At 40.9% G+C, this 14356-nt stretch overlaps 1 protein-coding gene across 1 annotated transcript; it reads right to left on the bottom strand.

Moving 5' to 3' along the window:
• Nucleotides 1-3579: 3579 nt before the first annotated feature.
• On the bottom strand, nt 3580-13329 carry LOC115139477 (syntaxin-7-like). The gene is made up of 10 exons (XM_029676938.2): nt 13226-13329; nt 10591-10704; nt 10266-10335; nt 10053-10143; nt 8443-8580; nt 8309-8358; nt 6693-6795; nt 6359-6431; nt 5889-5971; nt 3580-5761 (listed from the first exon to the last, which is right to left on the bottom strand). The coding sequence occupies exons 2-10, from the start codon at nt 10673-10675 to the stop codon at nt 5666-5668; spliced, it is 789 nt and encodes a 262-aa protein (XP_029532798.1). The 5' UTR covers nt 10676-10704; nt 13226-13329; the 3' UTR covers nt 3580-5665.
• Between the last annotated feature and the right edge of the window lie 1027 nt (nt 13330-14356).

Below are 14356 nucleotides of genomic sequence, written 5' to 3'. Positions count from 1 at the left end.
AGACAACAACATAGAAAGGCAGCAACACATGACATCACAGCATGGTAGCAACATAACATGACAACAACATAGTAGCAACACAACATGGTAGCAGCACAAAACATGGTACAAAACATTGGGCACAGACAACAGCACAAAGGGCAAGAAGATTGAGACAACAATACATCACACAAAGTAGCCACAACTGTCAGTAAGTGTCCATGATTGAGTCTTTGAATGAAGAGATTTAGATAAAACTGTCCAGTTTGAGTGTTTGTTGCAGCTCGTTCCAATCGCTAGCTGCAGCAAACTGAATAGACGAGCGACCCAGGGATGTGTGTGCTTTGGGGACCTTTAACAGAATGTGACTGGCAGAACGGGTGTTGTATGGTAAGGATGAGGGCTGCAGTAGATATCTTAGATAGGGGGGAGGGAGGCCTAAGAGGGTTTTAGAAATAAGCATCCACCTGTGGGTCTTGCGACGGGTAAACAGAGATGATCAGTTTACAGAGGAGATAGAGTGCAGTGATGTGTCTTATAATGAGCATTGGTGGCAAATCTGATGCCCGAATGGTAAAGAACATCTAGCCGCTCGAGACCACCCTTACCTGCTGATCTATAAATAATGTCTCCGTAATCTTGCATGGATAGGATGGTATTCTGAATCAGGGTTAGTTTGGTAGCTGGGGTGAAAGAGGAGCGATTACGATAGAGGAAACCAAGTCTAGATTTAACTTTAGCCTGCAGCTTTGATATGTGCTGAGAGAAGAACAGTGTACCGTCTAGCCACACTCCCAAGTACTTGTATGAGGTGACTACCTCAAGCTCTAAACCCTCAGATGTAGTAATCACACCTGTGTGGAGAGGGGCATTTTTCTTACCAAACCACATCTTTTGTTTTGAAGGTGTTCAGAACAAGGTTAAATGTAGAGAAAGCTTGTTGGACACCAATAAAGCTTTGTTGTAGAGCATTTAATACAAAATCTGGGGAGGGACCATCTGAGTATAAAACTAGCATCTGCATATAAATGGATGAGAGAGATTCCTACTGCCTAAGCTATGTTGTTGATGTAAATTGAGAAGAGCGTGGGGCCTAGGATTGAGCCTTGGGGTATTCCCTTGGTGACAGGCAGTGGCTGAGACAGCAGATTTTCTGACTTTATACACTGCACTCTTTGAGAGAGGCAGTTAGCAAACCAGGCCAAAGATCCCTCAGAGACACCAATACTCCTTAGCCGGCCCACAAGAATGGAATGGTCTACCGTGTCAAAAGCTTTGGCCAAGTCAATAAAAATAGCAGCGCAATATTGCTTAGAATCAAGGCCAATGGTGACATCATTGAGGACCTTTAAGATGGCAATGGCACATCCATAACCTGAGCGGAAACCAGATTGCATACCAGAGAGAATACTATAGACATCAAGAAAGCCAGTCAGTTGATTATTGACAAGTTTTTCCAACACTTTCGATAAACAGGGAAAAATAGAAATAGGCCTATAACAGTTAGGATCAGCTTGATCTCCCCCTTTAAATAAAGGACGAACCGTGGCTGCCTTCCAAGCAATGGGAACCTCCCCAGAAAGGCGAGACAGGTTAAAAAGATCAGCGATAGTCTTAGCGATGATAGGGGCAGCAACCTTAAAGAAGAAAGGGTCTAAACCATCTGACCCAGATGTTTTTTGGGGGTCAAGTTTCAGGAGCTCCTTTAGCACCTAGAACTCAGTGACTACCTGCAAGGAGAAACTTTGTAGAGGTGAAGGGGTAAAAAAGGGAGAAGCATCAGGGATAGTCACAGTTGAAGGGGTGGGAGATGAGGAAATGTTGGAGGGGCAAGGAGACATGGCTGAGTCAAATAGGAATTCTGACTTAATGAAGTGGTGATTAAAGAGCTCAGCCATGTGCTTCTTGTCAGTAACAACCACATCATCAACATTAAGGGACATGGGCAGCTGTGAGAAGGAAGGTTTATTCTCCAGGTCTTTAACCATTTTACAGAACTTCTTGCTGTTAGACCCACAGAGAGAGAACTGCTCCTTAAAGTAATTAACTTTGGCCTTCCGGATAGCCTGAGTGAACTTATTTCTTATTTGCCTGAATGAGAGACAGTCAGCCTGAGTGTGCCGAGCTTTTTGTGCCGAGGTTTTTGCAAAATGCAATTCTTGAGGTGGAGTAACTCTGCAAGATCATGGTCGAACCAGGGGCCAAATCTGTTTTTAATTATCATTTTCTTTATGGAGGCGTGTTTGTTAACAATAACACTGAAAATATCATAAAAGAAGGTTCAAGCTTCTTCGACAGAGGGGATCAAGCTGATTCTATACCATTTTACAGAGGCCAGTTCATGAAGGAAGGCTTGCTCATTAAAGTTTTTTAGCAAGCGTCTATGACAAATCAGGGCAGGTCATTTCACTGAGCAGCCATTAGGAACACAGGCTGTAAAACTGTGATCACTAAGGTCATTACAGGTGGTTTAAGCATGTCCCAGTTTAGGTCACCTAGCAAGACAAATTCAGGCTTAGTGTAAGGGGCCAGGAGAGAGCTTAGGGCAGGTATAATCCTTAATTGAAACAATAACAAAGTGGACACCCTGCCTCAGCTTTGGTAAAAAGTTGGGGGCTGGGCCAGGAGAAATGTACCCAGTCTCAACTTAATAGACAGAGGTATGGATGCAAGGACTGACCATTCATGAAATAGTTTTAACCATGTCTACATTTACATTATTTGGGATTTTTTTTAAATAAGCATATATTTTGGGTTCTGATAAAGTATGACTAGGGCTGTTGTGGCGACCGTATTATCGCCACACCGGCAGTCACGAGTCACGTAGGCAGTCAAATTCCATATAACCATTCGGTCATGGTAATTAGGCTCCTTCCAAGCTCTGATGCTGCTGCTGTTCATTAGTAGCCTACCAAACATGCTAATTGCCTGGTACTCAGCACTCTATTGTCCCTATAATCACTCTGACATCAATGCAAATGTATTCGAAAATCTAATCAAACACTTCTTGAGAGCCCATGAGCTCATGTTGCGCAACATTTCTAAAGGCTATGCAATTGCGGGAGAAAACAAGTGATGGCCGCAAATAAAGACCATACTATTCTTTTCTTCTGAAAGCGACTACATTTTCTTCATATCATGCTCCTTTAGACCAGTCTGAAATAAATAATGGATTCATTGTGAAGGTGTAGGCTATATTACCTGGATTTATTAGACTTTTTAAAATGGCTTGTAGGCTATGTGTGGAAGTCAGGAGATGCTAAAATTGTTTATGTTAATTAATGGTAAATTACCGTGAGACAGACAGCTATTTGCTTGACAATCACCGGCTGACAAAATTAATGACCGCCACAGCCCTAGGTATGAGAGTTGACCTTAGCTCATTAGGCGTTTCTAAGTTATATTCTTCAAGAACTAATGGGTACGTGTCATCAATTTGTAAGTCCAAAAATTGATATAGCAACTACGGATTCTAGCTTTAAGAGTTCATTGCATCTAGCTAGTGTTGCACTGCTTTTTATTGAAGAAAATGAAAACAGAAAGAGCTGTATAAAAAAAAAACATTTTTGTGAGGCAGCAAAAACATTCACTGGTCCAAAATCGTGTACAATCCATACATATTTAATCATACAGTGAGAGTAGTTATGAGATTAAATACAAATTCATAAAGTGAAGAATTGAGGCAGCATTCCTTGGAGGAACCTTACAGCAAAAGTGATGCAAGATCTTGTTTAGTATTGCACAATCCTTGACCTCTAGCGCATAGACAAGGCTACGGTCCATTATAATCAGCAGGTCTTAAACAAGCCTATTCCGGGCATATTCTGTGTATTCTTCTTACTATAATATTAATTAACAATCAACAAAAATATGATTTCAATATCTCAGGATTAAAACGGCAAAAGCCTGGACACAAAAGCATTGGTCCATAGAACAAGAGACTACTATATACACTGAGCATACAGTACCAACCATTAGGAACACCTTCCTAATATTGAGTTGCACCCCCTCCCCCCTTTTGCACTCAGAATAGCCTCAATTCGTTGTGGCATGGACTCTACAAGCTGTCAAAAGCGTTCCACAGGGATGCTGGCCCATGTTGACGTCAATGCTTCCCACAGTTGTGTCAAGTTGGCTGGATGTCCTTTTGGGTGGTGGGCCATTCTTCAAACACACGGGAAACTGTTGAGCGTGAAAAACCCAGCAGCGTTGCAGTTCTTGACACAAACCAGTGTGCCTGGCACCTACTACCATAACCCATTCAAAGTAGCGGACGCTGCTCAGGGGAGAATGGCTCATAATAATGGCTGGGACGGCATTAATGGAATGGCATCCAACACATGGAGACCATGTGTTTAATGTATTTGATACCATTCCACTAATTCCGCTCCAGCGACTACCACAAGCACGTCCTCCCCAATTAAGGTGCCGCCTGTTGTTTAAAGAGCACCTAAATCTTTTGCCTTGCCTATTCACCCTCTGAATGGCACACAATCCATGTCTCAATCGTCTCAAGGTTTAAAAATCCTTCTTTAACCGTTCCCCTCCCCCTTCAACTACACTGATTGAAGTGGAATTAACAACTGACATCAATAAGGGATCACAGCTTTCACCTGGTGAAACCTGGTTTTTAATGTTTTGTATACTCACTGTATGTGCCTGCAGATAGCATACAGTATGTAGACACCAAAAGGACATGCTCTTTAGATCATATAGAATTTAAGTTTATACATTATTAATTCATTACTGATGGACTATTTTGACAAATAGAAGCCAACAATGGCACACTGACAAAGTTCCCTTGAAAAGTGATCTATTTAAATTTCAATATAATACACTGAACAAAAATATAAACGCAAAATGCAACAATTTCATCAATTTTACTGAGTTACAATTCATATAAGGAAATCAGTCATCTGAAATAAATTCATTTGGCCTTAATCTACAGATTTCACATGGCTGGGTAGGAGTGCAGCCATGGGTGGGCATAGACCAACCCAGTTAGGAGTCAGGCCCAGCCAATCAAAAATAGTTTTTCCTCACAAAAGGGCTTTATTACAGACATAAATACTCCTCAGTTTCATCACCAGTCCAGGTGGCTGGTCTCAGACAATCCCGCAGGTGAAGAAACTGGATGTGGAGGTCCTGGGCTGGTGTGGTTACACGTGGTCTGCGGTTGTGAGGCCCGGTTGGATGTACTGCCAAATTCTCTAAAACAATTTAGAGGCAGCTTATGGTAGAGAAATGGACATTACATTTTCTGGTGGACATTCCTGCAGTCAACGTGCCAATTGCGCGCTCCCTCAAAACTTGGGACATCTGTGGCATTGTGCCACTGTGTAATGATCACACTGTTTAATCAGCTTCTTGATATACCACACCTGTCAGGCGATGGATTATCTTGGCAAAGAAGAAATGTTCAGGGATGTAAACAAATTTGTGCACAGAGAGAAATAATCTTTTTGTGCATGTGGGAAAAAAATTCTGCAATCTTTTATTTCAGCTCATGGAACATTGGACCAAAACTTTACATGTTGCGTTTATATTTTTGTTCAGTATAGTAAAGTGACAGTACAAAACAGCTGTCACATTTGTCTTCATTTTACAAGCAATGGGCCTTGAAACTCAAACTTAGTCCTAAAGAATCATGAAACTGCCAGGACCAAAGTGTGTGTGAAAAGCATCATCATCCTTTAACTGATGCCCAGATGATTAAACCAACGACAACAGCAAGTACGACCAGAACGACAATGAGAATGCAGATCTTCTTTCTAGATTTGCGCTGAAAGGGTCAGAAGAAACACTTAATGTGATATGCAAGTTGATTCGATGCAATGTTGCCACAATTTATTTACTAATTTAATTGAATAATGATGTATTTATTTAAGAATAATTTCCATGTTACCTACCTGATAGTCTGCAGCCTGTGCTAACTGCTGGCTGGCATTCTGAACATGAAGGTCGGCAGTTTCGACATGGGCCTCTATACTGTCTAGGGGTATAAGAAAATACAGTGAAAGGGTCATTCTCTCACAGAAGTTCACAGTTTAGGTTTAATGTTTTGTTAACTTTGCAGAAAAGTTGGATGTTTACTTCAGAACACTGTTACTTTTGACTTGTACACTATGACGATGATTCAACTCTCAGAGGATGTCAGTTTTAACACCTTGAATTGATCCTCTGAGTGTTGTGTGACATATTTCAGTGCGTGTGTGTGTGTGTGTGGCATAGCTGATTGTCATCCTCTGTTCCCAGAACACTCGTTAGACTCTTCTCCATAAAGGCTCCTAAACATGCAGTATGTTGTCAATGTTTTGAAATTGGAAGAGTTTCTGATGTATTCAGAAGTGGAGGTGTAAATGACTACATGGATGCTTACCGATCATATCACCCTGCTCATGGACCATCATTCCCAAGTCCTTAAATATTTCATTTATATCGGTAATATCAGACTGAAAAAAAGTAAAACCATGCATTGAATACACAGACAACATAACAGATGAAATAAACTGGACAGAAATCCATTACGTAAGTGTGATTTGCAGGATAGCATAAGGTGTGCTTACTGTGTACATTTATTGAAAGGCAACCAATGTCATTTGGAGGAACAATAGACCTCATACAAAATCTTAATTCAACCCCGATTCTTGCACATAATCGAGTTCGATGACCGCTCACATGGTTCGGGTTTATGAGTAACAATATGCTGTCACCTCTAGCTGTCTGATGGAAGTCTCTCTCTCCTGGATGAGCTGCAGGTCTTCCTCAGTGATGGCCACCTCCTGGGACTGAGACTGGACCTGGGCCTGCCCCCCACTGTAGAGTCAGACATGGGAAACACGATCAACCACCCACCTCCCACTCTGTCAGGCTGGGCCAGAGAGATGGGCCTGAAAAGACTGACATGATAACACTAAAGTAGATTGTTTGATAAACAAGCAGACCAGTAGCAGTCAGAGAATAGTAAACTGTGGGATTTGTATGTGAACATTCATTTGATGGTTAAAACCCCTGTAGGTCTAAGCCCTTACATCACAATATCTACTAAGCTAACATATGGAATTGTTTTAAGATGGTCATAAAAAGTCAAATTTAACCATTTGATTTGGAATTTCAAGACCCCTGTAAGTATATATAAAAAAATATATATATATATTTTTTTTATATACTTACATTCATATTTGATGAAACATTGAATTTGGCCTCAACGCATTGAATAACACATTCAGAAATGGAAAAACAGACAGATATAAAATAAACCATAAAGGAACAAGGTTTTGAAGTGTCTGTCCTATATCTGAGAGAGAGATAAGAAAATGTATTTTACCCCCTATTCCCTTTTTGCAATTTGTACAGCCACCTTCAGACGACTCCCGTAGACCAGATGAACAGAACCTTTGTGTTCGTGAGAGTCTCCCCTTTCGTTTATTGGTGACATATTAGTTTGTATCCAACGGTTCAGTCTGGATGGTCAGTTTTGTGAGAAGACCTCTTCGAAGTCAGGATGTCCGCGACAGAACATTCAGACAACTGCCGTAAAACATATAGGATGTCGTAGAGCAAAACAACCAACGCTGCCGTGATCGTGAGAGTCTACCTTTGCGATAGTGGTGACATTGCGGGGCGTTCGAGAGAACTGGAATTCCAGGTTCGATGACCGTTACAAAAGATTATTCCCAGTCAGACCTAGTTTTTCCAGAGTTCCCAGTTGTCTTGAACGCACTGAAGTCAGATTTCTGAGTTACCGGTTGTTTTGAAAGTGGCATTAGTTTGTAGCTCACATAGTTCGGGTTTTACAGCCAATTTCATGACGATTTTCTTGTACGGATCCTCTCATGTGTAGAAAAAGGCAGCTTTCACAAGCCCCATGTCATGGTATAGGCGCAAACGTCAATGGCAGAAAGAGGGGATGGTAAGTCTCTAGCATAGCGGAGCTTCAAATCGACTTTTGGGGGTACAGAGGAGAAATTCATAGTAGAACAAAAGGTTGACCCTATATAGTCACAAAACAGGACATTAAAAATAGAGCTAAATCCTAATAGACCAAATAAATATTATCTCCACTGTTGTGGTGTTGAGAAATTAAGATGTTTACATCCTTCACAACAATAATTAGGCAACAATAATTGAATCAGGATTACAAACTCTGGGTAAATCCACAAAATAGTGTGTCTACAGCGATTTCTTCCTCTGTAGTCAGGATGCAGTTTTATGTGGGGACAAACATTGGGTTGTAGTATTTAGACAGCTTGCACAGTATGTTTAGTGCAGCATGTCTGTGCACTATTGCACTCAAAAGAACTAGACCACTGAAATGTTGAACTCTGACCTTTCAAAGGGGTTTCCATTTCCTCCAAAGCTGTCGTCAGGAAAACCACCCTGAGGGGGGACAGAACAGTGAGCCTGACGCACTCACATTTCAGGTGCGATTTGATTTGTTTGTGTAAAGCATTGACTACTAACCGACACTCTGGACTCGGCACGGACTCTGGCAACAAACTCCTTCTCTTTCTGAGCAGCCTGCCTCTGTGCCTTTTGGAAATTGGCCAGTGCATTGGAGAAGTCGTTGATAAGGCGATCTTTCTGGATCTTTCTCTGGCGCTAGAAGAGGTAAACAAATGAGCAAACATCACATACTGTACATGATACTGTGTCATAGCACTCTTCAATTTTAACTGATAGACAACTATTCTTAGGATTTCTGTCTCAGGCCACCACACCCTACTTTACATAAGATGCTAGTATTTCACTTCTTATTAAAACATTTATATGAATTTTGTTAGCAAGAAGTACAACTAGAATGCATTTGCAATTAAACCAATAATTTTCTTTCCATTGTCTAAATTTGGGCTCCCGAGTGGCTCAGCGGTCTAAGGCACTGCAACTCAGTGCTAGAGGCACCGAGCTGTGTTTTATGTTTTAATAAGCAGAAGTGAAATACTAACATCTTATGTAAAGTACGGTGTGGTGGCCTGAGACAGAAGTCCTAACAATAGTTGTCAATCGGTTGAAATTGAAGACTGCTATGACACAGTATCATGTACACTGTACAGTATGTGATGTTTGCTCTGTATCACAACCGGGAGTCCCATAGGGCGGCGCACAATTGGCCCAGTGTCGTCCGGGTTTGGCCGGTGTAGGCCGTCATTGTAAATAAGAATGTGTTCTTAACGGACTTGCCTAGTTAAATAAAGATGAAATAAAAAACCATCTAAGACCGTATTGAAAAACAGAAATTGTGGATGTTTGTAAGAATTTAATTATTCCTGCCTGTGCATGCGTTCCAGCCATTCCTTATGAACTTCACAAGAAGGCACTCATTTCTTTCTTTACCACACACAAGCACACATTTCTTCAACATTGTGGGATATCTGCTGTCAGGAAAAATGTTCATGCTGTGTGCCTTGGGCCTTCCTTGAACAAGAACCCCCACAACTACAAAAACAGGAAATAAAGGCCCAATGTGCTTAAGAATAGCGCACCAGCTGAATTTATAAATAAAAAGGGGTACCTTACAGTTAGTTTCCTGTTATAGTTCATTACACAATATAATGAAAAACTGTTCATTATTTAAATAATTGCATTTTGAGAAGAAATTCTTATCTAATGTATTATCTCCAATGTGTCATATAAGTAAAACTTTAAGTATGCAGGGTAAATTGAATGGACAGGTGGCTAAAATAAAATATTAAACAACAGCATGTACATTTATTTTATATTGCAGGGTTTACATGCTTGCCTGTAGATGGCGACATGTGCTGTTTAATGACATGCATTCTTAAAAATGTGAACAGAGGACACTATAGCAATTTTTTTGTGTTAAGAGACTCAAGGAAAAGGTCATCCAGGGACCAGCTTGGACAGCACAGGCCCGCCCACCTAACATGTGACCAATGAGCACTGAGGTGCTGTTCACATATTAATGTATGAGTAACATTCTGTCTGCTATTGGGCATTACACTACACGTTCCATGCATTACACTACACGTTCCATGCAGTGCACACTATTCCTATACATTTTGTTGCTTGTTGTAAATTAAGTTGAAGCTACCGTACAAAAAAAAGTTGATTACCTGTTCAGTTGTGACAGGCAAAGAGCCAAATTCCTTCACACATCGGTCTGTCTCTTTGGCAAGGTGGTTGACATTTTGCTGTTTCTGCTGGCTACATTTGAAAAGTCAAAAGCGTCATTTAGATAACATTCCACAGAAATACACATAGCAGCATGTAATAACTTTAAAAGCTACACACTGCAAGAGCCCTCTTCTGATTAGAACAGAACTCACAGCTGCTGTCTGAGCTCAGTTGTGTCTTGTGGGGTTCCCAACTGATTCACAATTCTCTGAATTTCAGATGCTGGTAGAAACAGGGCACAAATATTGTGACAAAACAATAACAGTACGCATGTTCATTCAATAGGTAAAGTATTCAATTTGAAAGTTAATTCAAAATGAAAAAAATGATGTAAAAGGTATATTAATACTTCGGAGTCAATCCCCAGGCCTCATATGAGAAGTATAGTAGCCTACAGGCCTACTAAATTCAGAGGATATGACAAAACTTGTGTACTGATTTACATGTGTGCACAGCTTGTCCATATGTCTCACTTACTTTGTTGTGTTATCTTCTGGATGTTGGAGATTATCGTCTGAGTAAGCACATTTGGGTCCTGCACTTTTCCGTACTGGTAGGCCATGGTTGACGCATTGGGAGTCTCCCGAAGACCTTGAAATATAAAATGTTACAAGTATTGTTGTAGGTCAGTCACTCACACAGCTTCAGTTCATTCCACCTGCTTTAGGCATTGTGTATACTCATTCCCCTAGACATACTGTAGCGTGTCACCAAAGTGGTAGAAATCCCATTTGCTTGTATAAAATGGTTTTAAAATGAATAAACCTACATATTGTTTTCATGAATATTGAACATACTAATAATAGGCTGTCGGTAAGAGTAAGAAATGAATGCACAAAGGGTACATTCTGCATGAATCAGCCTTCTACTCAGATTAGATAGGCCTTCAAAGAGGCTAGGCATAGATGTCAGCTCAAAGTCAAATTTGGATTTAGCCTACATTTGGTTGAGTTGTCAACTAACATGAATTCAAAGTGAACGCAACAAAAAAATGTCACCATGTCACTGGATTTAGATTAAAAGTTTGGGTGAAAAGACAGTCCTTACGTTGAGGACTTTTCAAAAAATCCAATGCTTTCCCCGTTGATTCAACATCACACAGATGTTTGGGTATAAATGATGTGGAAACAATGATTCAACACGTTTTTGCCCAGTGGGAGGCCACCTACAGGACAAGCTAATATGCTGACCACACCGCCTGCATTGCGTTGAAAAATAAATGTACACATACATCTTCATCAACCATTTCATCCAAACTGCTCGCGTCAACGAGCATCTGCATAGCCAGGCGCTAAAATGTAACTTGCTTCTATGTTTAACTCCTGATATGCTGCAAGTCCCGCCTCTCCCATCTCCCAATCGATTTTTTAGGAACATAACCACATGGGTGATTGAAAGATGAACTGAGGTCCACACTCCCCAGCTAGCACGGTGTATCTGGGCCGATTCCGGCTGAGAGTAGGGGCACTCGGCTGAGAGTCAGACTCGGTCGACATCATGTGGCCCGAGTCTGGGCCGCCTTCGGCAGAATTACTTATGGCTAGGATACGGGGATGGAGCTCGGGCCGATTCCGTTGGGAGTTATCTGGCCCAAATGTATTACTTGGGGCTAAGGCCAATTGAGGCTACTCTCTGGCAGATGATTACATTTCATTATTAATTTTTCCATATTTTCTCAATGTTTGTGTGATCAAAAAATACAATTAACATTTAAACAGTATTTTGATACTTTATGCAAGGCAATTGATAAGCATGAAAAACTTTGTGGATGGAGCTTCCCGAGTGGAGCAGCATTCTACGACACTGCATCGCAGTGCAAACTGCATTGCTACAGATGCTGGTTCGAGACCCGTGCTGGCCGCAACCCGGGAGACCCGTGAGGCGATGCACAATTGGCCCAGCGTCGTTCGAGTTAAGGGAGGGTTTGGCCGGTCGGAATGTCCTTGTCCTATCGTGCTATAGCGACTCCTGTTGGTGGGCCAGGCGCACGCACGCTGACACAGTCACCAGGTGTATGGTGTTTCTTTGACACAAAATGCTTTTTTTTGTGGATGGGTATAATTTGTATTTATAAAATGTATAATAGTAATATTTAAAATGACTAAAATTGGGTAATTTTGTATGTGTTTATTTAAATTCGCATCAGGCCGCTTCTGGGCGGGATTCTGGTAAGATGCAGGCAAAGTCGGCTGAATTCGGGTAGACGAGTCCGACACCAGGCCGATCAGTTCCGGCACCCCGGAAGAGGGCCGCTTCTGTGCCGATTACTCATTGCTAGCTGGGTCCAGTCCAGTTCGTGGTGGTAATGCACCTTAAAGTTGGTTGCCAACCGTCATATAAAGTCCACAGAAAAATAAGCGATTACTAGAAACTAACTAGGCTATGCTTTTTATCTGTGGATTAATTGTTGGAGTAGAGAGCACACGATTTTGGGCTGACTCAAAATGGGTCAAAATTCTTCAAAGATCCAGGAGGGAAAAAGGGGCTTGTGCATTTCAGGAAAAATAACAACCCATTGTTTATATCCCAGGACAAATTTGCTAGCAACAGAAAGCTAGCTAGGTAAATTAACATGACGGTTTCATGTGTTTCGACTGTCTGCAAATTAATATAGTTTGTTTTGATATGTCAACCTGCGTGTCTTGATCGCGTCTGGTGTGGATGGACAAAATCAACATGCGTGCGATTGCGCATGCGTGCACGGTCTCGTCGGCATGTAACGCTCTCAACCTGAAGAACGAGGCCAGAAAGATGCGGAAATACAGAAGCCTGAATAACCTGTAATAACCTGTCTCTATTTGCGACTTATGTCATCATATATACATTTCATCAAACGCAATAGACGTGAATTGTTAAGTACCATTGTGAATTTATATCAGGAAATACTGCAGTGTAACGTTAGAGGTAACGTTAAAGATACATTGTTTCTTCAGTTGCACAAATGCTGGCAACTGTTTGTGAAAGCAGACTATAAACATTAGCATTCCTTTAAGGTCGCATGAGTTTTAGCTTAATTGTCGCTTGTCGACATTTCCAAATTATTGCATGCCCAAACATAGCTTTTGTCAAATGTCTGCCAACACTAAATACTTGTTTTCCATGTTTCGTTTACCTTAGTTCTGTCTTGACAGTCTGCTCCGTTTGCACTCTGCTTCCTTATCTATGTGTCATGCTTTTCAGTCACATGATCTGCTCTGCTTTACAGGGTACCGGCAACGTTTGGGTTCAACGTCAACTATTAAACCAAAGAAGATAGATTATTTCTTTTTATCCAAAGGTACATTTTATTACCTTTTTTTTTTACACATTATTCTACGGTACATAAAAATTACAATAAAAGAGTTAAACGATTTATAAGTCAAACACTATTAGACAGAAAAGGCCAGGCAAATGTTGACAGCAGTAGAATGAATGTGTGCAGAAGAGGTTTCTCAAATGCTTGAACACACTATTCAAAGTAGACAATGTCATTGCTTAGATACAAAAAATAATAATACCAATGAACCACATACAGTACATTTATTGACATGAATCCAATACAAGCAATTTTCTGGGAAGTAAATTCCCTGTGCCAGCCATCTGCCCCCCCCCCCCCTTAAAAAAGGGCCATCATGAAACATTGTAAAATTGTTTGCAATAAATTAGGTACATACTGTTCACACATAGTTTTACATAATAGTGATGTAGCTTTACAATGCCCTATCATGTAGTAGTACATATATTTATATAGGATGAATTTTAATAAAATATTTTCAATGTGACAATGAGATTAAGACCTTTCTGGAACAAATGATAAAACAGCAGGGGCACAACTTTCACTGGAGTCATGTCCCTCAATGTGATACAAAAAGTGGGAACGATGTGCTTTAGGGATCTGCTGGATTTAGGACCATGTGAACACCACAGAGTGGGCTGGAGGCCAAATATAAGATCAGAGCTATTTTGATAGATGTGTGGCAGAAGAGATGGGACTCTGAGCCCAAGGTCCAGCATTTATATGGCCTTCAAAGAAAGGACAGTGGACCAAGATTCAAAGGTCAGATTAGGAAGCAAGAGTTGGTGTTTGCTCGATTTGCTCTTGGGACATTGCACATTGAACTCGTCATTACATCTGGTTGGCGAGCATGTTAATGGTTTGTGTCTGGAGTGTATGGTCAATGAAACCGTGGAGCATGTGTTGTTATATTGTTGTAAGTATGTTGAATAGAGGGAAAGCTTGAAGTGTAGGGTCATTGAGGTTGGA

Source organism: Oncorhynchus nerka, linkage group LG13, assembly GCF_034236695.1.
Source record: "Oncorhynchus nerka isolate Pitt River linkage group LG13, Oner_Uvic_2.0, whole genome shotgun sequence".
Taxonomy (NCBI): Eukaryota; Metazoa; Chordata; class Actinopteri; order Salmoniformes; family Salmonidae; genus Oncorhynchus; species Oncorhynchus nerka.
This window is presented reverse-complemented; position numbering and strand designations above follow the sequence as displayed.